The sequence below is a fragment of the Anolis sagrei genome, chromosome 1, assembly GCF_037176765.1.
Source record: "Anolis sagrei isolate rAnoSag1 chromosome 1, rAnoSag1.mat, whole genome shotgun sequence".
NCBI classification, from domain to species: domain Eukaryota; kingdom Metazoa; phylum Chordata; class Lepidosauria; order Squamata; family Dactyloidae; genus Anolis; species Anolis sagrei.
In genome coordinates this window covers 75339975-75367041 of record NC_090021.1, presented here as the reverse complement: position 1 = coordinate 75367041, position 27067 = coordinate 75339975, and the positions used below count along the sequence as shown (strand labels likewise).

At 38.8% G+C, this 27067-nt stretch overlaps 1 protein-coding gene across 1 annotated transcript in view; it reads right to left on the bottom strand.

Annotated features, from left to right (window-relative positions):
- Nucleotides 1-523: 523 nt before the first annotated feature.
- The window catches only part of EPM2A (EPM2A glucan phosphatase, laforin), a 50283-nt gene continuing 23739 nt past the window's right edge, over nt 524-27067 (bottom strand). Inside the window, exons 2-4 of the mRNA XM_060753503.2 lie at nt 25854-26028; nt 9430-9671; nt 524-6943 (exon numbers count right to left, since the gene is read on the bottom strand). Coding sequence (XP_060609486.2) covers nt 6669-6943; nt 9430-9671; nt 25854-26028 — 692 coding nt within the window. The 3' untranslated portion in view covers nt 524-6668. The remainder of the gene's footprint in view (nt 6944-9429; nt 9672-25853; nt 26029-27067) is intronic.

Genomic DNA, 27067 nt, shown 5'->3' with positions numbered 1-27067 from the left:
TGACTGTGCAATATATAAAAACCCCTATAAATGTTGCATGTTTATTTATAAGTGACAATACTACACTTTCAAATATTTAAGAACACACTTTGGCAAAACTGCAAAATCAGAACTATAGAGATGTTCAAATGCACAGTTAAATCAGTATTCAGCCCTTTCCTTACATGCACATGAATTTTAATGGAAAATAAAGGAAAGTATGCAGGTTTTTAAAAAGCACTATATGGGTAGTGAACAAATAAAATATATTCACAGTGAAGCTGTCATGCTAGTGACAGGGAATGCTCATTAAAACCAGCTCCTGACGCATCCCTGCTGTAATTCACTCTAGAGGTAGTAGTATTAATTGACGTTTCCTGGTCATGGACCAGCATCAAGCTGTGTACTTTTGCAGTTCTTCCAGCTTCAGTGTCACAAACTTGTCAGTGCTGCAGAACAATGGCCATAGATCCTTTTGTTCTTGTCATTTTCCCCCATTGAGGGAAGCCATACTTGCAAGTGAAGTTTATTAAAACAAAACACACATTTTCATTGATTTTATTATGAACCCCTGCACACAGACCCGAGGAAACCTGGACTCACTGTTACTCCAACATGTCACCACATCATCAAAACTGCAAAACTTACCAAAGTTTAATATGTGCAAAAGGATGAAACCAGTTTGATGTAACTATAGAATTAACATTAAAAGTTATAGCTAACTTACAAAGAGGGCGAATTACAATCACTATGAAGTTATATTTTATTATAAGAAAATAAATAACAAGTAATTCTTTATAATGTCCAAATAATTTAAGATTTCCCAAATCTCTTAAATTGGAATTGCCACAACTATTCCCTCATATGTTGATGAATGGCCGATATGGAAAGAACAGCATTTCAACTAAAAATGGGTGGGAGAATCTATCAGTCTTCTCCATCCTCTTGTATTTCTAAAAATCCCTTGTTTGGGAAGTTGCGAAATATATGTGAATGTATCACTTAAATTTCCAACCTTAGAACCAATTCTAGATTGTTCACTGAGAGAAAATGTCTTTTTAACTTTGAATATGTTTTGATGGATTTTAACTGCAATTATTTAGTGCTGTTTGTGTTTATTCTGTTTTAATGTTTGTATATGTGTATATTTTAAATTGTATACTAATGCTTTTATGTCAAGCAGCTTTAAGTCCCCTTTGGGGAGATAAAGCAGGGTATAAATATAACAACAACAACAACAACAACAACAACAACAACAACGATGTCTGGATCTTCCTATTGCCTACTCATCATCTCCAACCACTGGATGCTGGGAAATTCACTTGATACCTAGCGTGATTTGGGATCTCCTTTTGACTGCTCATCCTGCTGTCTAGTATATAAAACTGTGTCTCAACATGAAGGAGTTGTCCTATAAAGAGCAAAAGTAAATGAGGGCGGGAAATATGCTCTTTTTCCACCTGAACTATCCTGGACACAATGTAGAGTACCAACATCCTCTCCTCTTTTTTATAGTTTCTAATCTTCAAACAGGAGACTATCACTTCCTAGTTTATTTGATCTAAGCCTTGAAACCAAAGGGATTTTTTACTCATGTCTCTGCCATGACTTGCTGATCTACCACTTCCCAAAGTAGCTGCAATCGGCTACCCTTTCCCACCACTACATTTGTAGATAGTGAAGCATGGAAGGCCATTTTAGTTATGTTCCAGGGAGATATTGTGAGATTGTTTCAGGTTGTGAGTGTGCAGCATGCCACTTAGTGCTTCCTTTATTGAAAAATATGTGCACACGAGGCTTCTTTGAAAGAAATCTTAGTGAGATAATGCTTTGGGATGCATGCTGGAAAAAATATTCACCTTTTTCATGTGCATTACTGTGTGTATATATGACTTATGTAAATGGCAAAACACGCTCTAGAAATGGAGAAAAATTTGACAGCAAGCTGCTTTCTTAAAACCACTGCAGAATTTCTTGAGGGGAATTCAGGAGACTGAACGTGATGCAGGACAGAGTTAACTCATATTTTAAAAAAACCCACAATAGAACATGGGATATCCACTCAGCCCTAGTAAAAACAAAGTTGATACTGACATTTATTTTACACATAAAGAGACTTTAGATTAGAAATCATTAAAATTGGATTTAACTGCACACACTGAAGTTAGGAGCTTTTTTAGTCCTTTAAAGCAGCTGGGAAGTCAGGCTCAACGGCCTTGTTAAATCTGAAGTCAAATAATCTCTGCTTATGGAAAAGGAATGTGGGCTTTGTGACCATTATCAAGTGCTGCCAATAAGATTAGAGAAGCAGCTTCTGTAAATGCAAGCAGGAGGGATAGAGTTCCCTTCACATGGCCACCCCAAATACCTTTAAATACCTCTAAAGCCTGCTTCAGATGTCTCAGACAGTCTCTAGACCATATTTATACTGCAAGAAAGGATTTCAGGGAGAAGACATAAAAATCTCAATGCTACTCCTAGCATCATGTTGGATTTATGGCTATAAGAGTATCCCCTAGTTAAAATGGAAAGCTATACAGTGGCACGTAGAAAGGTGTTCAGTTTTTGAGACAAAATTGGTCTCAGCCTGAGGCTCAGGTTAGACACTGATTCATCAATGAATAACTGCAACCTTCCAATGATACATTTCAGATGCAAAATAGACATCAGATAAGAAATGAACATAATTTCAGATTGTAGTCATTGAGGATATCCAGTATATAGAATCCTACTGCTTTCTTTGAATTTCTGCTAACTCAGAAACCACACTTGCAAAATACTGTGAGCGATTCCCATGACCAGATTCATTCTGGACTCAAAATTAGCCAGTCACTGTCTTTGAACTGCCTGAATTATGCTGAAAAAATGGTCACTGCACCCACCTATGGCAACATCTGTTACCTATTGGAGCTGCATCCAGGATCTACATTCTTTTTTCTTCTTTTTTGAGTCAGGGTCAGAACTTTTCAATAGAGACAAGTCACACAATTTATTGCAAATTGCTGTGTGCCAAATACCTGAGTGCTAACGATAAATAGGTCAGTTAGCATTCAATCAGAATGAGAAAATACTGAGTGAAATCTAAAGTAAATTCTTTGGTTAGTGCCTCACAAGCCTAGCCACAGGGGACTTTCCTAAGCCAAAAGCATTAGATTTCACTTTTTTTGAAAATTGAGAATACATAAAGTTTAAATAAATTGTATTTTGATAGGAAATGATTTGATAATGGTGTGAACTGAAGACTGATTTTCACCAAAGTAAAATACTGTGGTTTAGCCTCCCTGTCATATTCTATTTGATGGGCCTGCAAGAATGACTCAATATTGACAGATGCAACAGTCAAATTAAAAGACCTACAGAAATCCACTTTCATTTCATTTTATCTCTCCTGTCTGTCATTATTACTTCCTTTAAAACATTCTTTCATTGCCATCCCCCTTTTCTCCCATTTTACTCTTTCATTCATTCTGTATATTTACTGTATATACTCATGTATAAGTCAAGTGGAGGTTTTTGAGTCTAAATCATGGATTTTGATATGACCTGTGGTCATTTCTTGGAGAGGGAAAAGCACCAATGCCTCCTCGGGGGGTAGTTGCCCTTGTCCACTGCCAAAAGGTGTTCAAAAATGCCAGAAGCACACCACAGTGGAGAGAAGGGAATCACATTTCTTGTCAGATCTCCAGGGATGAAGTTCTTGCCTTGTGTCTCTCTTCTCAGAGAAGGGGATGCTTCCTTTTATGGTTAAGAGTTAAGTTACAGTATTCATATTAAACCATGGATAAATCATAAAGGGTAGTTTGTTACAAGATACCTGTTACAACATACCTGCAATTACAAATAGCAAGTTACTTGTCAATACTTAATTTTCCTAATAAGAATGTATATCTATATTATCTCTTAAATAGGGATATCATTGCTCCTTTTGTGTTATAACTATAATGTCTAAGTTACTTTGGTAGCATTAGAATTTATTTTTCAGGATAACTAAAATATTTCTAGTTATTTTGAGAAATTGAAGTAAAAGTTTGACTCTAGTATAATTGAAAATATCAACTTTGAACGAATAATATATTTTAAAAATTGTCCTGAGCTTGAATGCTTCACATCTATACCATGTATTCCACCTTTAAGAGACATTGCTCATTATTGTTTTTATTCACTTAATCCCTACATCATGTAAACTGGTTTTCCATGTAAAATATCTCCACTAAGAACATAAAGTGCATTATAAGAGGCAGAGTGCTGCTTACTCTGTGTAAGCACAGGGCTCCTGCATCATTTATCTTAACAGCCAGGCATGGCACCCCAAAATATGCTCCTTTTTGAGATTGTCTGAAACAATATAACAAGTAAATTCCAATCCCAGTAATCCAATAATCTAACAAAAATCACTGTTTTAAATACATTAAGTGTACACAACAGAATTATCCTTTTAAATTTCTAGATACAAATCAATTTACATGTGGTCAGAGAAAAGAAAGGTATATATAAATGAAAGCTAACATATTCTTTTTCGCCCCTGGTAAATTCCACTTAATTTTTTTCTATTTGTAAATTACTCCGATGAAGTTTTTTAAAGGAACAAATAATCTAGAATGTCTAGTTTTGGGCAATATAATCTGTTAACGTTTACTGGGTTTTAATGTTTACTGGGCTTTAACCTCTTCCTTTGAGCTTTGAGAACCATAACCAAGTGTTAATGTGCTTTTACGCTGGTCATTAGTCAATTTCTATATTAAATATAAAGTACAGTAAATCTCAATTAACCAGCACCCATGGAGATTGCTAGATGTTGGATTGCTTATTATTTATTTTTATTTGAAACACAAGATTAGTACACAGCAAACAAGATCACTCTGCTGTGTCCAAGACTGTGTGAAGTATCAGCATGCAGATCCTAGTAGGATGGCCTTTTGCAGCTGACAGATGGCAATTTTGTCAACGCCAATTGTGTTTAAGGGAAGGCCAAGGTGTTTAGACACTGCACCCAGTGTGCCAATCATCATTGGGCCACCTTTACTGGCTTGTGCCAGAGTCTTTGCAGTTCTGTCTTTCAATCCTCATATCATGTCAGCTTTTCCAGTTGTTTCTCTTCAATCCTGTTGTCACCTGGGATTGCAACATCATCAATCCAAGTTATTATTATTATTATTATTATTATTATTATTCCTACTACTACTACTATTGTCATACCCTGCTTTATCTCTCCTGAAGGGGACTCAAAGTGGTTTAACATAACATTAGCACACAATTTAAAATATACGAGTATGCAAACATTTAAACAGAATTAACAGTATTAAAAATACACAGTTAAAAACCATTAAAACATATTCAAAGCATATTCAAAGTTAAAGGTTTTAGCCTGCCTCTGGAAGGACAGCAGGGAGGGGGCTATTCTGGCTTCCCTGGGCAGGGAGTTCCAGAGCTGAGGGGCAGCCACCGAGAAGGCCTGCTTGGGAGTTACCATTAAAAATAGGCCTACCTAATACTATACTCCATACTATTCCATACCCTAAACTCTGTACTGACTTGATATTAATTTTCAAATACAGTAATTAAAAACAAATTAAAACAAATAATGACAAACTTAATTAATGTAATATAGTTTTAATGTTTTATAAAAGCAGGTTTGTGAATGTAGTGTTCTTTCGACTTTGGGGGCTGGTTGTATGAGAGTTCTGGGTTCTTGGTTCCAGTTAACTGTGAGTCTACTGTATTAGTTATCATCTATAAAACCAAAACAAACTAAGATCAGCATATCCAAAACCAAAACTATTTGGGACCCTATGCTTGAAGACATAGGGAGCATCTATACTGCAGACTTAATGCAGCTTGACACCACGGGTCAATGGTATGGAATCCTGGGATATATATAATCACTCTTTGGCAAAGAAAACTAAAGGCCTTGTAAAACAACATGATTCCACAGCACTGAACCATGGCAGTCAAATGAGGACACAAGAGGACTTTCTCAAGTTTTTGAAGTGTCTGTCAAGGGAGTTGAGGCTGGTTTCCTTCACTGTCATTCCACTGATAAGCAAATAACTTTTATTCTGACAGGCCTTTGACAGCAAAGCTGGACTGCCATCAAAACCTTTCACTGCTTGAGTATTTCTCTATATGTGCTTTCCACGGTATTTTAAGTCTGTTTGCAATGTTTTAATTTGTATTTGTTTTGAAATGAGTTTATCTCAGCCAACTATGCTGAGTGTCATTTTTAAGAAGCAAACAAACACATAAATAATAAATAAATAAAATGCAATGTTGAGCCTTACTTAGCTCTCAGGTCTCCCTGCATACCTATAGTCCTCCGAGACAAAAGAAAATCTACTGATAGTATTGATTAGCTAATTGTGAAAGAGAGGGGAGCTGGATTTAGTTCCTTATGCTTCCTCTTCTAAACAGCTAATTAATGTGCCAACCCCCTAACTGAAGCGATCACTCCTTGACTAAAATGGCTATCCAATCAGTCCTGTCTACTGCACACATATACAGACAACTCTAAGCTCTTGTGGTTAGCTGTTCCAGTGGGATCAAAATGTAAAATTCAGATGGCATAATCATCATTGTCATCCCTGTCAGCACCACATTATTTTTCAATTTTTTCAGGCAACAGCAGTATTTCATGGAGCTAGCTGCCCCATTTCTCAAATGCGTTTGGCAAAAGTTCCCTTTATGTCTTCTTACTAAGGCTTGCATGAGGAACGAAGAGGCCCAAATTTCTGAAAAAAATCCTCCTCAGCACGTATCAGAGCTTCTTCATCAATGTAGACCGCTGCTCTCCTGGAAGCCACAAAATATTGCACTTTCCTCAAGTTCCATCCCAGCACATATTTCAACCAGCCACAGACGGCAGCTGTAGACCTGCCCACACCTGCATTGCAATGAACATAGACAGTGTGTCCATTCTCCAGCAGTCCATGCAGAAGACAAACAGCCTGGGGCAACATCTGTACTCTACCTAGGATTAAAAAGAGCACAACTGTCACATGCAAACCCTCTTCAAGAAAGAGAAGTTAGAAATGCTGGGATAGCTTTAAAATGCATTTTACTTTAAAACCGTAGCCCTACAAAGGGGAGCAGACACTGTGTAAAAATGTTAGATACATAGATATGTATGCTTTTTAAATAGAAAAAAAATAAAAAGCCCCTTTACCTTTGTGACATGTGGTTAAACACCTGTACAGAATTCATACAAATCCCAATCTTCCCAGCTAGTTTGCCTAATGGCACTACATTCCAACATATCTGAAGGATGCAGCCTTGAGATTAATGTTTTTACTGTGACACACCAGAGATCTATAGAGATAAGCTTTTTATTTTGATTCTGTTCATAACTAGACCATACAGCATGCTTAACTTTACTTACATCCCTGGTCCTTAACTGTGCTGAAACAAAGCCTTTTAGACAAAAACCAGACATTTGAAACCATATTAAAATCATGACCTATACAATAATTTCATACAGTTGTTTCTGTTTACTTCATTTTGGTGCCATAGTAATAAGACTGTGCATCTTCATAGCATTAACTATCTTATGCACTGCACAACAATGTGACTGTTCAGCACAGGTATTACAAAACAGAACTGACACCCTTTTTGGGGGAAGGGTCATTTTTTTAATGGAAATTTGTTTTTGAGTAAGGCTTCCACTCTTCATCTGGGCAGGGAAGCCCTTTGGAAGTGGGTTGTTTAGATTTCAAAAAGAAAGACGCAAATATTTTAATAAACATTACATCTATCTATTCCACAACTCCAATATGAAATAATGCAGCCATGAAAACCAATAGCAAACTAGTGTTGCCTTTGTGTTTGTTTTGCCCTTGAACATTAAAAACAAATTGGCAATTTAATTAATCATATAACATTCATACAATGTGATGAATTTTTGATGAAATGGTAGAGCTATGTGTATTAGGAAAATCATCCGCAAGGCATGTATTACTGGAAGCACCAGGTCATCGACAGTTTAAGATGATGCTTGGGTGAAAGTGCCCAGACATGCCAGACTAGAAAGGACTCCAGTCAAGGCATGTCATATCTGGAGGCATGGAACAGAGATAACGGTTTCTGTATATAAGCCTGCAACATGTGGTCAAACTTCCTCTTTCATTATTTATCGCCTGCTATGAATATCTGGGTGAGTAACTTGTAAATAAAGTGTTTTAACCACCTGGCTGGGCAGAAACTGTAGCACAAGTGTACTTAAATCAAAGGGTAGTAGAGAAGGAAAGAACAAGAAGAGTCAGGAAGCATGCATACCACAAATTTAGAGAATCTGTTGCTGCACGGCAAAAGAAGGCAATTCCAGTCCCACAGTTTTTTTGGGACTCCTCGCTCTTAACAGAATTCACAAAGAGCAATCAGCTAGTCTATTGTACATGTAGAAGTATCATGGAAACGTGGTATTTTTCAGTGTAACACATCCATTGCGGCATGAACCTTTGTGCCAGAGAACAAATGTAGGATGCATTAAAGTCACACTGAGAGACCTTAATCAGTTCTGATTCTTTTGACAGTTTTTTTTTTTTTTGCACATCCCGCTCCTGGGGCAAAGGGAAAGAAGAGACAGGAGGAAGTATATTACCTCTGAGATCAATCCTGCTGTCCAGCTAGTTAGTAAGTTAGGCGATCCCTCGATTTCCGAGGATGATTGTCTTCCAGTGTTCTTGTGGGTCCATATGTGGCTGTGGAGCCCTATTCTTGCTCTGCATCTTCTTCCGCAGTGAGGGCATTGGTTTCCAGATGGAAGGCGGTCTCGGTCGGGATTGGCTTGACGCGCCTTTCTCTTGGCACGCTTCTCCCTTTCGCCCTCCATTAGTGCCTCTTCAAATTCTGCAGCACTGCTGGTCACAGCTGACCTCCAGCTGGAGCGCTCAAGGGCCAGGGCTTCCCAGTTGTCAGTGTCTATGCCAGAGTTTTTAAGGTTGGCTTTGAGCCCATCTTTAAATCTCTTTTCCTGTCAACCAACATTCCGTTTTCCGTTCTTGAGTTCGGAGTAGAGCAACTGCTTTGGGAGACGGTGGTCGGGCATCCGGACAACGTGGCCGGTCCAGCGGAGTTGATGGTGGAGGACCATCGCTTCAATGCTAATGGTCTTTGCTTCTTCCAGCACGCTGGTCCAGCTAGTAACATTATTTAAATATGTGGTGATATCCCATATCCTGAAATAAATTACTATATCTTTTGAATACCAGCAATAAAAAAATTAAAATCCACTGGGTATATTTGGTTTCTTACTTCTGCAGTCATCATCAAATTGTTCATCTTTATAACAAAGGTAGAGAATGCTGAACATTAAGTGTATTCAGACATTATGAAAATGCTAAGTATACAGTTTCTATAACAAAAGTTAAAGCTAGACATTCACAGAAGGTACCGATATTTCTGAAAGGATTTTTAATTCTTATCCTGTGTATTCTATTAGAGGAAGAATGCAGATGTTACCTTCAGTACTCATGTCTGGTGTTGGCATCCAGACATAAGCAAGGCCTTCTTCTTTATATAGCTTCATGAGAACTTCTGGGCTCATTGGTTCTGGGTAGCGGTTGCATCCCCAGGAATTCTGAACAACATCCCATTCCGTCTGGAAGTTCATGATAGCTGTAATACCCAACTCGTGTTTTAGCTTCACAGTCACATGTTCCACTTGACGGGGGCAACTGCCTAGCCACAGATTTGGCAAAATTCTATCACATGGAGAAAAGAAATCATATAGTGCATATTAAAATACTATAAAGACTTTCCACAAAGCAGAAAGATGCTATAAATCAGTGGTTCTCAACTTGTGGGTCCCCTGGTGTTTTGGCCTACAACTCTCAGAAATCCCAGCTAGTTTACCAGCTGTTTTGAAGGCCAAAACATCTGAGGACACACAGGTTGAGAACCACTGCTATAAATGCATTATAAGTATAGGGTAATGTCTACAATAGGAGTACATGCTGTCCTTTCAAGGTGCGCATTCTGATGTACAGACTGCTGTCATCCAGTTCTTCTTGTTTCAATTTCCTAAATTAATAGTATTATGTTTAATCTTATATTTGCAACCAAAGGGCCTCAACCACAGAATTACCCAGTTTAATGAAACAAAAATGTAAACAGGATGTATACAAAGTACACAGAGTTACTGAAAGGTAAACAATGAAACAAAAAGAGAAGAAGAAGAAATAACTGTAACAAGGTTCTCCTTGTTCATTAAATCATGATCATTAAACCTTATTATGCGTATTATGAGTCTCCAGAAAGCAAGAAAACTACTGCCCAAGTCTACATTACGGTTCCAGACCAGGAATTCATGGATATAGAGTCGTTGCAACAACTGTAGTTCTGAAGGGATGGATGTACTCCTTGCCCCTTCCTATACAGGTCCAACACATTCAACCTCCTATGCCCTGGACTCTGATGATCCTTATGCTCCCCAAAGCATCTATGGAACTTCTTCTGGAGAAGCTACATGGGTTTTCCATGAAAATCTATTGTCTAGGTTCTCCTAGATGTTTGAACACACAGTATCTCCATAAAACATTTCTATCCTTCTAATTGGACAGAATCAATATTCAAAGAGCAAGACTGCAGTCTTTATCCTTTAATTTACAGATTTGAAAAGCGTGGCAGTTGTTCCAGTCCTCTGCTGAGAAAAAACTGTTTCTTCTTCTGCAACACTGGCAAGTGTGATTCTGAATTATAGCTTCTCAACTTAGAATAAACACTTTGTCCCTAATCAGTGTCCTGATGGCACTTCAATACAAGTTCAGCTCTGGAACATTGTACCTTCCTGTCACTTGGGCCATTAATTTCATTCAGTGGCAAAAATTTTGGTGTATCAGGATTACCCAGGGACAAATAAATGAAGTCCCAACAAAAACTAAATCTGGTTACTGAGCTCTTTCCAATAAGAAAGCTTTTTTTTCCCTTGAGCCTTTGCCTGAACATTACAGACTGCTTTGGCTGTAATATGCTTCATTGTGTTCACTGGCCCTCTCAACCTGGCTGTTTGTTGCTCCTGTTGCAACATTGAGAGCTCTATATAATACAGACACAAAGATTCCCTCTTGTCTTTACCCTAGTATCTTAACTGTTGTAAGAAAATATATGGAACACAACTAGAAGGAATTGATAACATTTGTAGACATCCTCCTATGGGGTAATCTTAGGGAAGTATTTTAAAAGATATCAAAACATCTGAGGGAGTCACTGTTATACTTGGCAATCTGTGTAACAGGTGATTACCTACAACCAATGGTTCCTATTATACATGCAACACAAGTAGGCCATTACACTTCAGAGCTTGGCATGAGAACACTATTGAGATCGAATAATAGGGGGGAAAGTGCTAAGAATTTATTCACCCGGGAAATCCCAGGATCATTAGTGGGTATATCTATTATCTGGGATGCCTAAATCATCTGCAACAGAGTTACTCTGGATGTTGTAAGGCAGGTTGCAAAGTGCCATTACCTTTCATTTGTACTTTATTAACACTCACAGTATTCTAGAAAAGATTTATTAACAATGAAGACAATTTTCTCTGACAGCTTAAAAAACCATTTTTAACATTTTAGAAAACTTCCAGAGAGGATCTTTCTGCATTTACAGCAATGAAATCTGTTACTTGAATGAATGGTGTGAACACTAAAATATGGCATGTTTGTTAAACAATGACATGGGGGTTGTTATTATAAGCTATAACAGTAAATTCCAATATACATCAAAACCAGTCTAAGAAAGATTTGTTTGATTTGATTTATTATGGTAAGTTCTCAATGAAAATCTTCTTGACAGCATTAAAAGTTTTGCTTCCCTGTAGTGGTAAACAGATTTACTAATCAATGCAAAAGGCTCGCTATGTGATATATTTAAAATGCAATTCTACAGAAAACCAACATTCATGCCATATATTCTTCTGCATTCGCTTTTCTGGTAGCTAGATGGATTAAAAAAAATGTCCTTCTGCTATCTGTGTCCAGCCTCGAATGATCAGTAGTTTGGCTAGATGGGCAATCTGTCCATCTAGATTGTAGACAATCAGGAATGTAGTCGGAATGTATAATTGGCCTTATACTACAGCAAGTCTGACCAGCTTCCTACAGCTTGGAGTCTGAATATTTCCCTAGTGTGGGATATAGAACAAGACAGCATGAAGGCTAATTTGTGCTGGTTTCTTTTTTTCACTCCTGCTTTGTCTTTTTTGCCTAATGTTTACAAGCACAGAGAGAATGTTATTCTCAAATAAGTATTTGGAATTGTCTTTTCAGTTTTCCTCTCTTGTGTTCCAAACAGCTCCTTTCTGAGTATGTTTGGATATAATTCTATGCACTGTTCGTGTTGTTGTTGTTCATTCGTTCAGTCGTCTCCGACTCTTCGTGACCTCATGGACCAGCCCACGCCAGAGCTCCCTGTCGGCCGTTACCACCCTCAGCTCTCTCAAGGTCAGTCCAGTCACTTCAAGGATGCCATCCATCCATCTTGCCCTTGGTCGGCCCCTCTTCCTTTTGCCTTCCACTTTCCCCAGCATAATTGTCTTCTCTAGGCTTTCCTGTCTCCTCATGATGTGGCCAAAGTACTTCAACTTTGTCTCTAGTATCTTTCCCTCCAGTGAGCAGTCGGGCTTTATTTCCTGGAGGATGGACTGGTTGGATCTTCTCGCAGTCCAAGGCACTCTCAGAACTTTCCTCCAGCACCACAGTTCAAAAGCATCGATCTTCCTTCGCTCAGCCTTCCCTAAGGTCCAGCTCTCACATCCGTAGGTGACTACAGGGAATACCATGGCTTTGACTAGGCGGATCTTTGTTGCCAGTCTGATGTCTCTACTCTTTACTATTTTATCGAGATTGGACATTGCTCTCCTCCCAAGAAGTAAGCGTCTTCTGATTTCCTGGCCACAGTCTGCATCTGCAGTAATCTTTGCACCTAGAAATACAAAGTCTGTCACGGCCTCCACGGTTTCTCCCTCTATTTCCCAGTTGTCAATCATTCTTGTTGCCATAATCTTGGTTTTTTTGACGTTTAGCTGCAACCCGGCTTTTGCGCTTTCTTCTTTCACCTTGATTAGAAGGTTCCTCAGCTCCTCCTCACTTTCGGCCATCAGAGTGGTGTCATCTGCATATCTGAGGTTGTTAATGTTTCTTCCAGCAATTTTCACCCCAGCTTTGCATTCATCCAGCCCCGCACATCGCATGATGTGTTCTGCATACAAGTTAAAAAGGTTGGGTGAGAGGATGCAGCCTTGCCGTACGCCTTTCCCAATCTTGAACCAGTCTGTTGTTCCGTGGTCAGTTCTGACTGTTGCTACTTGGTCCTTGTACAGATTCCTCAGGAGAGAGACAAGGTGGCTTGGGATGCCCATCCCACTAAGAACTTGCCACAATTTATTATGATCCACACAGTCAAAGGCTTTAGAATAGTCAATGAAGCAGAAGTAGATGTTTTTCTGAAACTCCCTGCTTTTCTCCATTATCCAGCGGATATTGGCAATTTGGTCTCTCGTTCCTCTACCTTTTCTAAACCCAGCCTGAACATCTGGCAACTCTCGCTCCATGTATTGCTGGAGTCTTCCTTGCAGGATCTTGAGCATTACCTTACTGGCATGAGAAATAAGGGCCACTGTACGGAAGTTGGAGCAGTCTTTTGCATTTCCCTTTTTTGGTATGGGGATATAAGTTGATTTTTTCCAGTCTGATGGCCATTCTTGTGTTTTCCATATTTGCTGGCAAATGGCATGCATCACCTTGACAGCATCATCTTTTAAGATTTTAAACAGTTCAGCTGGGATCCCGTCGTCTCCTGCTGCCTTGTTGTTAGCAATGCTTCTTAAGGCCCATTCCACCTCACTCCTCAGGATGTCTGGTTCTAATTCATTCACCACACCGTCAAAACTATCCTCAATATTATTATCCTTCCTATACAGATCTTCTGTATAGTCTCGCCACCTTCTCTTGATCTCTTCAGCTTCTGTTAGGTCCCTGCCATCTTTGTTTCTTATCATACCAATTTTTGTCTGAAATTTACCTCCAATGTTTCTAATTTTCTGGAAGAGGTCTCTTGTCCTTCCTATTCTGTTGTCTTCTTCCACTTCCATGCATTGCTTATTTAAAAATAGTTCCTTATCTCTTCTGGCTAACCTCTGGAATTGCGTATTTAACTGGGCATATCTCCCCTTATCCCTGTTTCCTTTTGCTTTCCTCCTTTCTTGGGCTACTTCCAGTGTCTCAGCAGACAACCATTTTGCCTTCTTGGTTTTCTTTTTCTTTGGAACGTACTTTGTTGCCGCCTCCTGAACAATGTCTCGGACTTCTGTCCATAGTTCTTCTGGGACTCTGTTTACTAAATCTAGTCCTTCAAATCTGTTCTTCACTTCCACTGTATATTCGCTAGGAATGTTAGTGAGATCATATCTAACTGGTCTGTGTATTTTCCCTGATCTCTTTAGTTTTATTCTAAATTGGGCAATAAGAAGTTCGTGATCCGAGCTACAGTCAGCCCCAGGTCTTGTTTTCACCGACTGGATGGATGTCCGCCACCTTTGGCTGCAAAGGATGTAGTCAATCTGATTTCGGTGTTGACCATCTGGCGAGGTCCATGTATAAAGCCGTCTTTTAGGTTGTTGGAAGAGAGTATTCGTTATACACAGCGAGTTTTCCTGGCAAAATTCTATCAGCCTGCGTCCCGCTTCATTTTGTTCTCCCAGACCATGCTTGCCTGTGATCCCAGTTGTCATTTGACTTCCCACCTTGGCATTCCAGTCTCCTGTAATGAAAATAATGTCTCTTTTTGGTGTATTATCCAGTAGGTCCTGCAGATCCTCATAGAACTGATCTACTTCTGCTTCTTCAGCAGCTGTGGTTGGGGCGTATATTTGGATCACTGTAATGTTGAAAGGCTTTCCTTGCACTCGAATTGAGATCATTCTGTCATTTTTTGGGTTGTATCCAAGCACCGCTTTAGCGAATTTCTTATTAATTATGAAGGCTACTCCATTTCTTCGATGTTCCTCTTGTCCGCAGTAGTAGATCTGGTGGTCATCTGATGTGAAGTGGCCCATTCCAGTCCATTTCAGTTCGCTGACCCCCAGAATGTCTATCTTTAGTCTTGACATCTCACCAATAACAACATCCAATTTGCCCTGGCTCATAGATCTTACATTCCAGGTTCCTATGGTGTGTTGATCTTTAGAGCATCGGATTCGTCGTTCACCTCCAGTACCGTCGGCCGCTAGCCTTCCTTTCGGCTTTGAGCTAGCTGCGTCATCACATCTGGGGCTAGTTGAACTTATCCTCTGCTCCTCCCCAGTAGCATTTTGGCCATCTTCCGACCTGGGAGTCCCATCTTCCAATGGCATACCGACATATCTCTGGTTGTACTGGTCCATTTAGTTTTCTTGGCAAGGATACTGGAGTGGTTTGCCATTGCCTTCCCCAGGGATCACGCTTGGTCTGACCTCTCTGCCACAACCGTCCCGTCTTGGGTGTCCCTTCACGGTTTCGCTCATGACATCATTGAGGTGCTCAAGCTCCAGCGCCCCGACAAGGCGGTGATCCTTTGCTGGAGACTGTTCGTGTAACTGCCTCTAATCTACAGTGCCCGATTTTCTTCTATGAAAATATTTTAGCAATAACTGTTGTTGTTTGTCTTAAAGCCATTTCTGACTTACAGAGCCCCTAAGGTTAACTTATCATGTAGCTTTCTTGGAAAAATTTGTTCTGAGGGGATTTGCCTCCCTCTGGGGTTGAGGCAGTATAGTTTGTGAAAGGTCACCTAATGAGTTTTTATGGATAAGCAGAATTTTCAAACCTTCATCTCCAGCGTAAAAGTCCAACACTCAAATCATTACAATAGATTTGTTTTCTTATCTAAAAACAAATGTGCTAATTGTTTTTAATGTACTTAAAAACTATTTTAATGTTTATTTAAGTGAATAATAATAATAACAATAATAATCTTTATTTATACCCCGCCACCATCTCCCCAATGGGGACTTGGAGCGGCTTAAATGAGGTGAAGCCCGAACAATAAATTACAATACAAATAAAACCAAAAACACAACCAAAATGCAAACAGTAAAAGCAACATCGTAATAAAATAAAACATGTAAATACATAACAATATAAAGTTAAAATAGATGCAATCACAATGACAGTGGGCAGGCTACATGTAATGATTAAAAGAGAGACTAATTAAAACTAATTTAAAACTTGGGTGAGATAAAAAGAGACAGATTATTTGTGGAGGAGAACTCATTATAGCGGGGGTTGTGGAATCAAGCTTTCCCACAGAGGGGGGACAACATATACTCCAATGACAGAACATTGAGGCTAAGCAGTAGTGTGGGATTGTATACCTACTCTCTAAAGGAGCAGCGGAAGAGCCAGGTTTTAAGGTCCTTTTTAAAGGTTTCTAGGGTAGAGGCTTTCCTAATTTCTCCTGGTAGGGAGTTCCAAAGTCGGGGGGCCACAGAGGAGAAAGCTCTCTCCCTTGTGCTTACCAGGTGAGCTTGGGAAGCTGGCAGGAGCGAAAGAAAGGAAGTGTATATTGTGTTTTAAGGCATCAAATCATTGCCTATATGCAAAGCCTCCTCCAGGGTGAGAAAGGTGATAAATAAATAAATAAATACCTGACACATTCTACAAGATGAAAAAAAAGTGTAACTTGTACCCAGTATTTATTTCCATTGTTGTAGTACTCGGGGATTCATCCTATGCTAATTCATGAGCACAAAATAATTGCGGGAATGAATTACTCTTTGAAATTCTCAAATCCTCTTCTGTATTTCAGAAGACATGGGAAGGCAGTAGGGAAGCACCAGTAATTTGTTTCATTACTCCACTTTTATATAATAGATAAGAAATTTCCATGGTGGAGTTAAATGTCAACAGTACTAGAAAGTTGTGAAAACAAAGAACATATAGCAACATATAGCAAGCTAGGCAAAGCAAACGGATGGCACTGAATGCTATCATCATCATCATACAGCATAGTGAAAACACATAAACATTTTAAAATTCTATAAATACACATATCAAATGTATTTCTATAAAAGAGACATATTAAAACATATTTCTATAAAATACAATTAAAATGCACACTGTTTAGGCCTGATATCCAAATGAGTCATTTTGACGAACACCTTCTTGAACAATACCTAAAAACAGAAGCAAATGCCTGACATAAAAGTCAATCAGGTCTCTAGACACAATTGTAGTAACAATTATCATTAGCGTATGAGGTTTTCCATTGATTAGAGAATGTCTGAGAGCAATATTCCATGAGCATATTCTGCATCAATTCAGATTTTCTTAACTCATTAAATCAATTGGAGAACAATTTCAGCTAAACTGGGAAGAAGAAAAACAGGTCTTCCCTTCAAGCATTATAAGACATATGGAAAATTCTGGAAGCTTATGACAATTTGAAAAGGAAAACAATAGAAACAAAGTAAACATGGTATTCTCAGAAGTCACTTTTACAATCAGCATCTTGCCAGTCACTACACTTTTAATTATTGTAATGATTCCAAAGCACAGCATTTTTGGATGACTCTTTTCCCAACTATGCACATTCTTAATTAAATTTGACAATTCACTTTGGATACAGATGAAGCTACACATTCATTTTATTTCATTAATACACATGTGAATCCTTTTCTGACCCGAGGAGATGCTATGAGTCAGGAGCTGAAAACATTCATTGCTGTTCTTACATTATTGTGCACTGTTCACTGCTGCTCGGAAGCATTGAAAATTATCAGCCTCGTAAAACTCCTTCTACTCCCCTGAGCAACCCATCCCTGTGTAAGTAGACATTAAGTGAGGCATTTAAGTTGTTCATCCATAATGAAGCACTGTATGGCCATCACCTTTGGTTAAAAATAAAGACTTGCCAAAATTAAGCTACTCTGGCAATTAAGACATTAAAGCTGTTTACTACAGATTTTGTTTTCATGAGAGCGGATGCATTATTTTCTAAAAACATACTAATGAATTTTTGCTTTGGGTTCTACATAAATTGTACTAAGTTTCCACAATTTAACAGTTCATTCTGGTTGGACGGTCTTGTGCACTTATTCAATCTAACTTCAACATGCTCCACTCCTTGTATGGTAGGTTTTCCTGTGTGTTGCATACACAAATGGTGAATGTGGTCACTTTGGTTATATATAACATTTATCTGGGGATATTAATTTCAATTGGTTTAGGCTGTGCAAACAGTGCATAGGGTTCAGTTATGCACTATTAAAAGAGCAAGTGCACAACTATTAGTACATGCTGGACATACACCAAGGAGCTATGACAGTTTCTGGATTTTGGATAGAAGTCTATGCTCTTCTAATATCTCATTCCCCCTTCATTGGGATGGTCATATATTTGAGGAATCCTGGCCTCCTCTCCTCCCGCAAGGATACTAGGGAAACAAATAACAATGACTGGCAGCTTTTAAGTGAAATATTTGAGCCAACATATTTGTCAAAAGGAAAACTAAAAGACAGCCAAAGAGAAATCAATTACAAATAATGTTCCAAACAAGACATAAAAAGACACAGATCTGAGGATTCGTGGGAGAAGATGAAACCAACTTCCTGGGCTTGGGAACAAAGCAGGGCAAGGTAGACTCAATGCAAAAAAATAAGTCTGGCAGTGCAGTAGCATAAAATCTTCTACGAAAGGTCAGTGATCAAACATGGAACAAGGATGGGACAACATAAATAAATAGCAAGGCAGGTACATTATATGGGCTTCAAAAAGCCTTGAAATTTCTGACAAGAGGTACAACCAGTGGATCAGAAAGCACAGTTAAAGCTTAGTGTCAGGAAGGCCTGCTGTTTAGCATGGTATCCAACTTCTTAATCCTCTTGAATTCAAGCTACACACACACACTCATATATGTGTATCTATATGCCAATAATATGCCTTTTTAGTGTTTTGCATTTGTGTTGTGCTATTTCACACATATTTGTCAGTATGACAGGTTTTTTTAGTCTTGGGTTCTCAGATGTTCATGGAATTAAACTGTCATACTAACTGGGGAAGATAAAAGCTTTAGTCCCAAAATATCTGAAAGCTTAAGTTTATGTAACATAGCACAACACATATAAAACATTTCCCCTCTATTAGGATTCACTATGTGCAAAGTTAAATGAGTTTAGACAAGAGAGCAAAGTGCGCTATGAGAGAACTAGGACTGCATTTATGATCCTCAAACTATGGGGACCCATTTTTTTAAAAAGAAGAGTGTTCTCTAAAAAGCATAGGGGCATTTATGCCATGTCTCTGCCCACCTGGCCATTTTTAGGCCTAGAAGAGTCCTGTTTTCTGACAGCAAGTGATTTTGGCATTGACTTTCAGACAATTTCTATTGTAAAACCCCCCTCCCCATGCTTTTCTTGAGCCTAAAACAACCCCAAAAATATTGCAAAATTGAACCTATACTTCTCAGGGGCCACTTGGGGGCAAATCTTGTGGGGAAAAAAGATAAGATAATTACCAATGTCCAAATGTGTCACTTAAAAAAAAAGCATCACCTTAGAAACCTGATTGCGGAATGGGGCTGAATTTATGAGGAATAGGGGCAGCCATCTATGGACAGTGAAATGACCATTCCAGTTGTTGAGGAGCAGAGATTGGGACATTGTTATTAGAGCTATCTGTGTGCTACCGCATTCCGTGCAACAATGTACTGTATATTCTGGCGTATAAGACTACTTTTTAACCCAAGAAAATCTTCTCAAAAGTCAGGGGTTGTCTTATACGCTGGAGTCAACTTATATGCGGGAGTAGTGTTATACACGGGAGTAGTCTTATACGCGGGAGTCGTCTTATATGCGGGAGTAGTCTTATACGCCGGATGTCGTCTTATAGAGCAGGTGCTGAAACTTCCAATCCGGAATGGAGAATTTGTGGTTGCTTCATATTGTGGGGGGATCTCAAAAATGGCAGTGGCCATGTCCCTGCCATATGCAGCAAATGTATGAAAGCATTAAGGGCGACACAGTACAAGTACAGTAGAAGAAAATCGATTCATCAGGATTTGTGGACTTAATGCAGTCCCAATGGTGAGGTGAAGGGGCGCCTCACCGTGAAAGTGTAAGTGAAGGGTAGAGAAAGCTGCAGGTGTCTGGGGCCTCCGGGGTATGGAAAAAAGAGATAGAGTGGCTCTGGGCCCAGAAAAACACACCTCTTTGACCTGTCTAGCCCGTCCTTGTATCCTATTACCATACCTCCTACTCTGCCTCTCAGATCCCGCTCCTGAAGACTGCAGTGAAGTGGTGCAGATGTGCATGTGTGAGATCTGAGAGGCAAAGAAAGAGGTACAGTAATAGGAAAATTACCATATTGAAATCAAATCTGATGCTTTTAAAAATTTTATTTGGTGTGCTTGTAAGAGGGGTAGTCTTATACGGCGAGCATATACCAAACTCTATATTTTAACTGGAAAAGTTGGGGATTGTCTTATACGACCAGTCATCTTATATGCCGGAATATACAGTACTTGTCCTGCTGGAGAACATAGAGAGCTTTATCCTGTTTGCAATGTCACAAAAAGATTCAGTGGCCAGTCTGCTTAACTTCTCTATGTAGATAGCAGACATGCATCATCTTGTTCATTGCCTAAAGATGCAAAATACCTTGGGCTGGCTGTACACAAGATACTAACTATTTACATAAACACATACATAGGCAACTTTCAAGTGCTATTTTTGGTTCATAAGAAACATTTCCTGTCATAGGGGAATCTAGCATTTAAAATTTCTTTTTTATTCATTATTACAGTTGATTGTTTAAAGTCAAATCAAATATGGGGCTTTTTAATGAGCAGACATAGACTATAGTACATTTTATGTTTATTTCCCTATGCTTTTTAACTGTGTTGTTGGAGGAAAATTCTAAGAGTGCCTTGGACCGCAAGAAGAATAAACCAGTCCATACTCCAGGAAATAATGCCCAATTGCTCACTGGAAGGAAGGATATTAGAGGCAAAGATGAAGTACTTTGGCCACATAATGAGAAGACAGGAAAGTTTAGAGATGATAATGATGCTGGGGAAAATGGAGGGAAAAAGGAAGAGGGGCTGACCAAGGGCAAGATGGATGGATGGTATCCTTGAAGTGACTGGCTTGACCTTCAAAGAGATAGTGCTGGTCACAAAGAGTTGGAAGCAACTGAATGAATAAACAACAATTCTCCTACCTTTCATTATTTGTGACACCCTGATGAAAAGTAATTAAGCAGTGGCAAATTTTCTTTTTGGTGTAATTTGGTCTATTAAATTAAATTGGGACATGCCATTGTTTTCAATCCAATATTGTTTAGCCACTAAAGAGTAAATCAAATTTGTATTTCAAACAGGCTAGCAAACTGATAGAGCTCAATTTTATCATTGTTCAGAGAGGATCTGAACAATGTTTTAAAACTGCTATAGGAGCTGCACATCTAGCCCCCTGAGTATCACAATAAAATGTCCCAATGCATATCACAAAAGTGGAGGAATGGGAAATTTTTCAAATTAGTCTTTTTAAGGATGCCTTCTACAAGTGCAGCCACAACTCAACTGTTTGGAGTTAGGTTTTCTATGGAAACAAGAATTCTTTTGGGAAAGGACAGCAATAATTCTGTAAGGTTTATTTACTTTCAGAAATAAGACATGTTTCAAAATGTGAGCTACAGGCAAACTATAGGGAATATCCAGGTTTTGTTTCTGATAAATTGCAAACCAGCTTCCCAGTTCACATATGAAAGCTTCAGATAAGAACTGCACAATATATATATACAATAGGGAGCCAAAGAAGATAAGGTTGTTGTGTTACATCTGTGGAAAGTTGAGAGCCCCTGAGGATTTAAACATTTTTCTTATGTTTTATGGCATGACTGTGTATGAAAACAGGCTCTATTAATTTCATTAGCTTGCATGCAACTGCAGCATTGCCTGAAACAGAAGACAGAAGGAACATTGCAAGAGATGCTGGGTTCACAAAGTGCTCTATGAAATGCAGTACCTTGGGAAGAAGGGTCTCTCAGAATGCTATGATCAACATTTCACAGAAATTCCGTTTCTTGATATTACTTTGAACTGTTACTGGTGGTCATTTTCTGGGGCATTTTGCTAATAATCAGTGCACTAAATATGTCTAACTTTTCTGAACCATTTGAACAGCAATGCTATTCACTCTGAAATCAATGGTAAACTTCCTAATAACTTCAAAAAAGGATGAGATAAATCTATTGACATGTATGAAAATAAACACAAATTTTCCCGTTGTAAAGGAGGCCGTATTTAGTTTTGAATAAGGGAAAGGAACACAGACTTCAGAATTTAGTGCCAAAGGTGGAAATCCTAACAGGCAGTATGGCTCTGTTCTTAATTAATTATTTAACTACAGGGCATTGTTTTAGCTTTCTACTCAAACAGCACAGCTCACTGAATTCTAGTCAAAAGTCACCACTTTCCCTATGCTACAATCTAGCAATAAAAAGCACTCCAGGGTGACACTTAACACACCAGTTAATTTTCTATAAACTGTTGGATTTCTTTCTTACTTGGTCTCAGTATGGCAGGAAATAGACAAAGTGTTTATTTTAATGAGAGGATATTCTGGTTGTGTAATTCAACATTGATTGTAACGTCATTACTGACAATCAGAAGTTTTAATAGCCTCTAAGGATAGTCTATGACCAAAAATACAAGTTAAAAGTTAAAATGCAATAAATGCCATATTTATGAGATTCTAATGCTCACCCATTTTAGTGAAATAGCCCTGCTAAAACAGGGGTGTGTATTAGAATCGTGTAACATGCCTCCCTGCTTGCCAAGGCCAGCATAGCTGAGCAGGAGGCCCCAGCAAGCTAGGGTGAAGGAGGTTACCGAGACTGCCTTTGCTGTCACCACCTCCTCCTCCTCCTCTTCCTCCTCCTCCACTTCAGGGCCTGTGGCTAGCAAGGAGGCCGGCCTAGACGAGGCAGCAACCCAGGCAAGGAGAAAGATGCAAAGGCAGCCGCTCACCGCAGGTCTCTGGAGCTGAGGAGACTGCTCCTCCGCCACATTTGCCTCTTCCTCTGAGGCTCCGAGGGCCACTCACTACTTTGTTGGCCCACCGCAGGCCCCAAGGAGGCTACTGCTCTCCCTCCTCCTCCGCAGGCACCTTCATCTCTTTATCCCTGGCTTGCAGAGAGCAACCAGAAAAAGCACCTGCAGTGGATGCAGGGTCTTTGGCGCAACCAGTGCATGAGGCATGAGCAGGATCTTCGGCAAGAGTGAGGCCAGCAGAGAGCGCTATGAACAGCCAGAACACAGAAAGCGGATGGCAAAGGCATCAAAGCAGAGGAGGAGGTGGTGAAGGCAGAGAAGGCAGCCTACTTCACCCTGGCTTGCCGGTGCTTCTCCCTCAACGGAGCCAACTTTGGCACTGCCACCACAGAGCTCCTTTTCTTTTCTCTCTCTTTCTTCCACCTTTCCTTCTCTCCGACTGTTTTTTCTTACACCTTCCCACTATTCTCTTGTCTCTCTCTGTCTATTCTTTCACAGCTCCTTTCTCCCCTTCCTTCTTGCACATTCTTTCTATTCTCTTTCCCTCTGTCTATTTTTTCAAGGCTACTTTCTCCCCTTCCTTCTTGCACCTTCTTTTCATTCTCCTTCCACTACGCGTTACATTCACCAGCAAATCCTTTTTTTGTTTTGTTCCAGTGTCTTGAAAATTGAGGTGCGTATTAAATTTGATGGTGCACTAGATTTGAATAAATATGGTATTTTTTACCATGAAAATATTCATGTAAATTATATAGACACATTTTAAGCATGAGGTTATTACTCTGGAGAAAGCACAAAGCAATACTCGAAAGAAAACCTGACTTCAAGTTAGCATTCCCAATTAATCTTATTCAAATGTTCTACTTTAAACATTTCAATACCACACTTACAAATATAATTTTGGGTTATTTTGAAGCTGTGGGAAATGACTTTTTCTGGAATATATAAAATCTAGTTTGCTCATAAAATTATCTTGTTCAAATTAAAAATATAGAGGCAACAACTGAATTTACTTTTAAATGCTTTTGAATTTTGATGAAAGTACAACTATAAGTTTATGATTTATCTCCTTATTTTTTGCCATGTTATGAAAAGCAGATAAAAGGTGAGAACTGAAAATAGAAGAAACTGTCAAGATTATACTAGAGCAAAGAAAGTTGTTACGTATTTTGAATTTAATCACTTCAAGTGTCAAGAAAAGACAGCGCACATTTGATTTCAGAAAAAGAGATGAGAGAAAAGGGAATCTCCCAAGACTGAATGAATATCAGTTTTGCTAAATGAAACTATTAGCAGTATTTCCTTCTTCTGACCATTCATTTAAATTGTTTTCATAGGTGTCTGAAAATTAAACTATCTAGCTCCTTCTTCAAGCAGACAGGAACATGCATAGAGTGGTAACAGGCACATGGAGTGGTATTGATGGGCTTAGGGAGAGCAAAAGGAGAGCATTACCACTCCTCATAAGAATTCTGATTCCAAAAGAATTTCTAGCACTGCAACAAGGTCTAATTTCAACTGACAATTTAGATATATAGTTTAGTCAACCAAAGAAAATGGGCAGGCAAAATTAACAAGGGACTACAAGCACAACAAATATGAGTTCTATGTGTTGCTATCTCTGTCTCTGTTGTGCTAGAAATTTAAAAAATCCATGGGGGGAAAAATCTCATTTGGGGGGACAATATGCTCATACAGCCCCTTCTGTCCATTACTACAACCCTGCACTGCATTGTATCCCAGTTTGAATTTTCATGCTATTCAAAACGGATACCTCCCTGACAGTTCCCAATGAAGATGACATCAGATCTTATCTACTTCCTTCTGAAGTTTACCATTACGCTTGAAATCTGGAGTAAAAAACAATATTCTAGATAACCTGTTTTAAAAGCATCCCTTTGTTTCCAAACAATTAAACATAAAGGAGGTGTTTCATTTACAAAGCAAATCAGATTAGCATTCCCTTTCCTGTGCTATGTAATTTATTGGGAGTCAATAAATTACAACTTGACTAAATTTCTCAGAGAGAACACTTTAAAAAATCTTGGCACTGGGTGCTCTCATAAACTCCACTCAATTTGGCAAACTTTAGCCACATAAAGATCAGGAGAAAGTAAACTGCACCTGCAGTATGATAGCAATCTGTCTCTGTTTACAAGAACCAAACTTAGCTTATCTCCAAGTGTCAGATTGTTGGCATTGCACCTACCTTCTAGTCTTATACTTCCTGCTGCCCAGTTTTTTGACCCTGCCATTGGTTTCTGTCTCTGCTGCCAGATTCTGCTTTAACTCATCTCTGCCAGACAATGAATTCCTTATCTCATCTCTTCTGTCTTCCATGTTTATTTTCTCATTGTTCAACACCTGGCATTGGCTATTATTGCTGTGTAGAGACGTGAGATCAGCCACCTATCTGAAAATGCTGCAGATCCCTATTGAAAATCTTGTTAGCTAAACAATAACTATTTTAGTTCTGGAGGGCAGAAAGGACAATCTCTGAACACTTCAAATAAAGAGGGGAGCACTTGGTGTTGAACATAAGCTTTTAACGTCATTCTAAAGTTATATAAGAAGAGACTGACAGTATTTCCCAATCATTCATCTTTCCAACTGCATCTGTAAAACAGATCATTTATAAAAAATGAATTAAGCACGCAAACTGCATTAAGCATATATTTGTAAGGATCTAAGGTTATAATTGCAAGCAAAGTTATTAAAGTACAAATCATTTTGAAATATGTGTCTTTCTCAAAAAAACAACCTTAGGATCGTAGGGCAGAGCCCCATTTAAGTACCCAACTTTCTTCTATGTTCTCTGTAATGCCTAACAGATCTCTATTATTCTTTTTGTTTGTTACCTGGAGTAGTGAATAGCTTGATGTCCAGCAATATTAAAATAAAAATCAGTTGTATGTTTCATCTCATCAGTGTGCCCAGAAACTTCAATCCAGTGCCCTATTGGGAGGCAGTAAACTCCATCAACCAAGTTGCTTGGGTTATAAACACTACATCGATCATGGTGGGGCCCATTACCTGAAAGTCAAGCACACACACTACATGTCAACATAGTTCAAGGATATAAACATGAAGATCTTTGAATTTATTAGATTTCCATGCAGCGACACATTTCCAGAAAGCCACAAGGTTAGTTAGAAAAGAGGAACAATCATCCAAGGGCAATCATCTTTTAAAGCATACCTGAATACTTGAAGAACTGAATTATTTCATGTATGAATTAGAAGAACTCAATAATTTCATATGTGCGCATAATGGCTCCGACCAATACAGAGCTGGGTATATTTAACTTTCCCTGATTTTGGCTGAATACACACACACACACACACACACACATTTCTGGGAAGGTACAAAACAGATTTTTTCTTCATTTTTATTAGAGTTCATTTCTTTCCACGGTATATTGCTTAATATACCAGGTTTTCCAATGTTTTTACAATTTTTATTAAAATTCCACAGCTTTAGATATGCAATACCTATTGAGCAGATAAGCAAAAAATTAGGTTCTATGTGAACTGACCTAAACTTCACCAATCACTATGCTACTTTAACACCAGTGATTTATACAATGTAGTATAAATATCATTTAAGTGGTGGATTCTTTCCCTATGTAGGCATAACAGTTGCATATGCTGAAGGAAAAATGGCAGGTGCCACGGTTTGGCGCGGTTACTTCTGAAATCTGTGGCCTGAATCTGTACACCTAAAGTCCCAATTTAGAAACCTAAATTGAACTTTTTACAGCTCTCAAATGGGCAATTGATGAAAGAGCTAGTTAATTCTAGTGGAAAGTTACGCAAAGTGAGATGTAATGGGTTAGAAGACACTAGTTTCATAAAACAAAGGTGGGTGAAGGAAACTAGAAAAAATATCAAAGATGGATCAAAGTGCCACATTACTCTACTTGGGAATAAATCCTACTAATCCAAGTACTTACTCCTGAGCAGATTTTGGAGGAAATTACATTTTTTTCTATACTGAGATTCAAGAGAAACCTTCCATCTCCTAGGGCCCTTCCGCACAGCCCTATATCCTAGAATATCAAGGCAGAAAATCC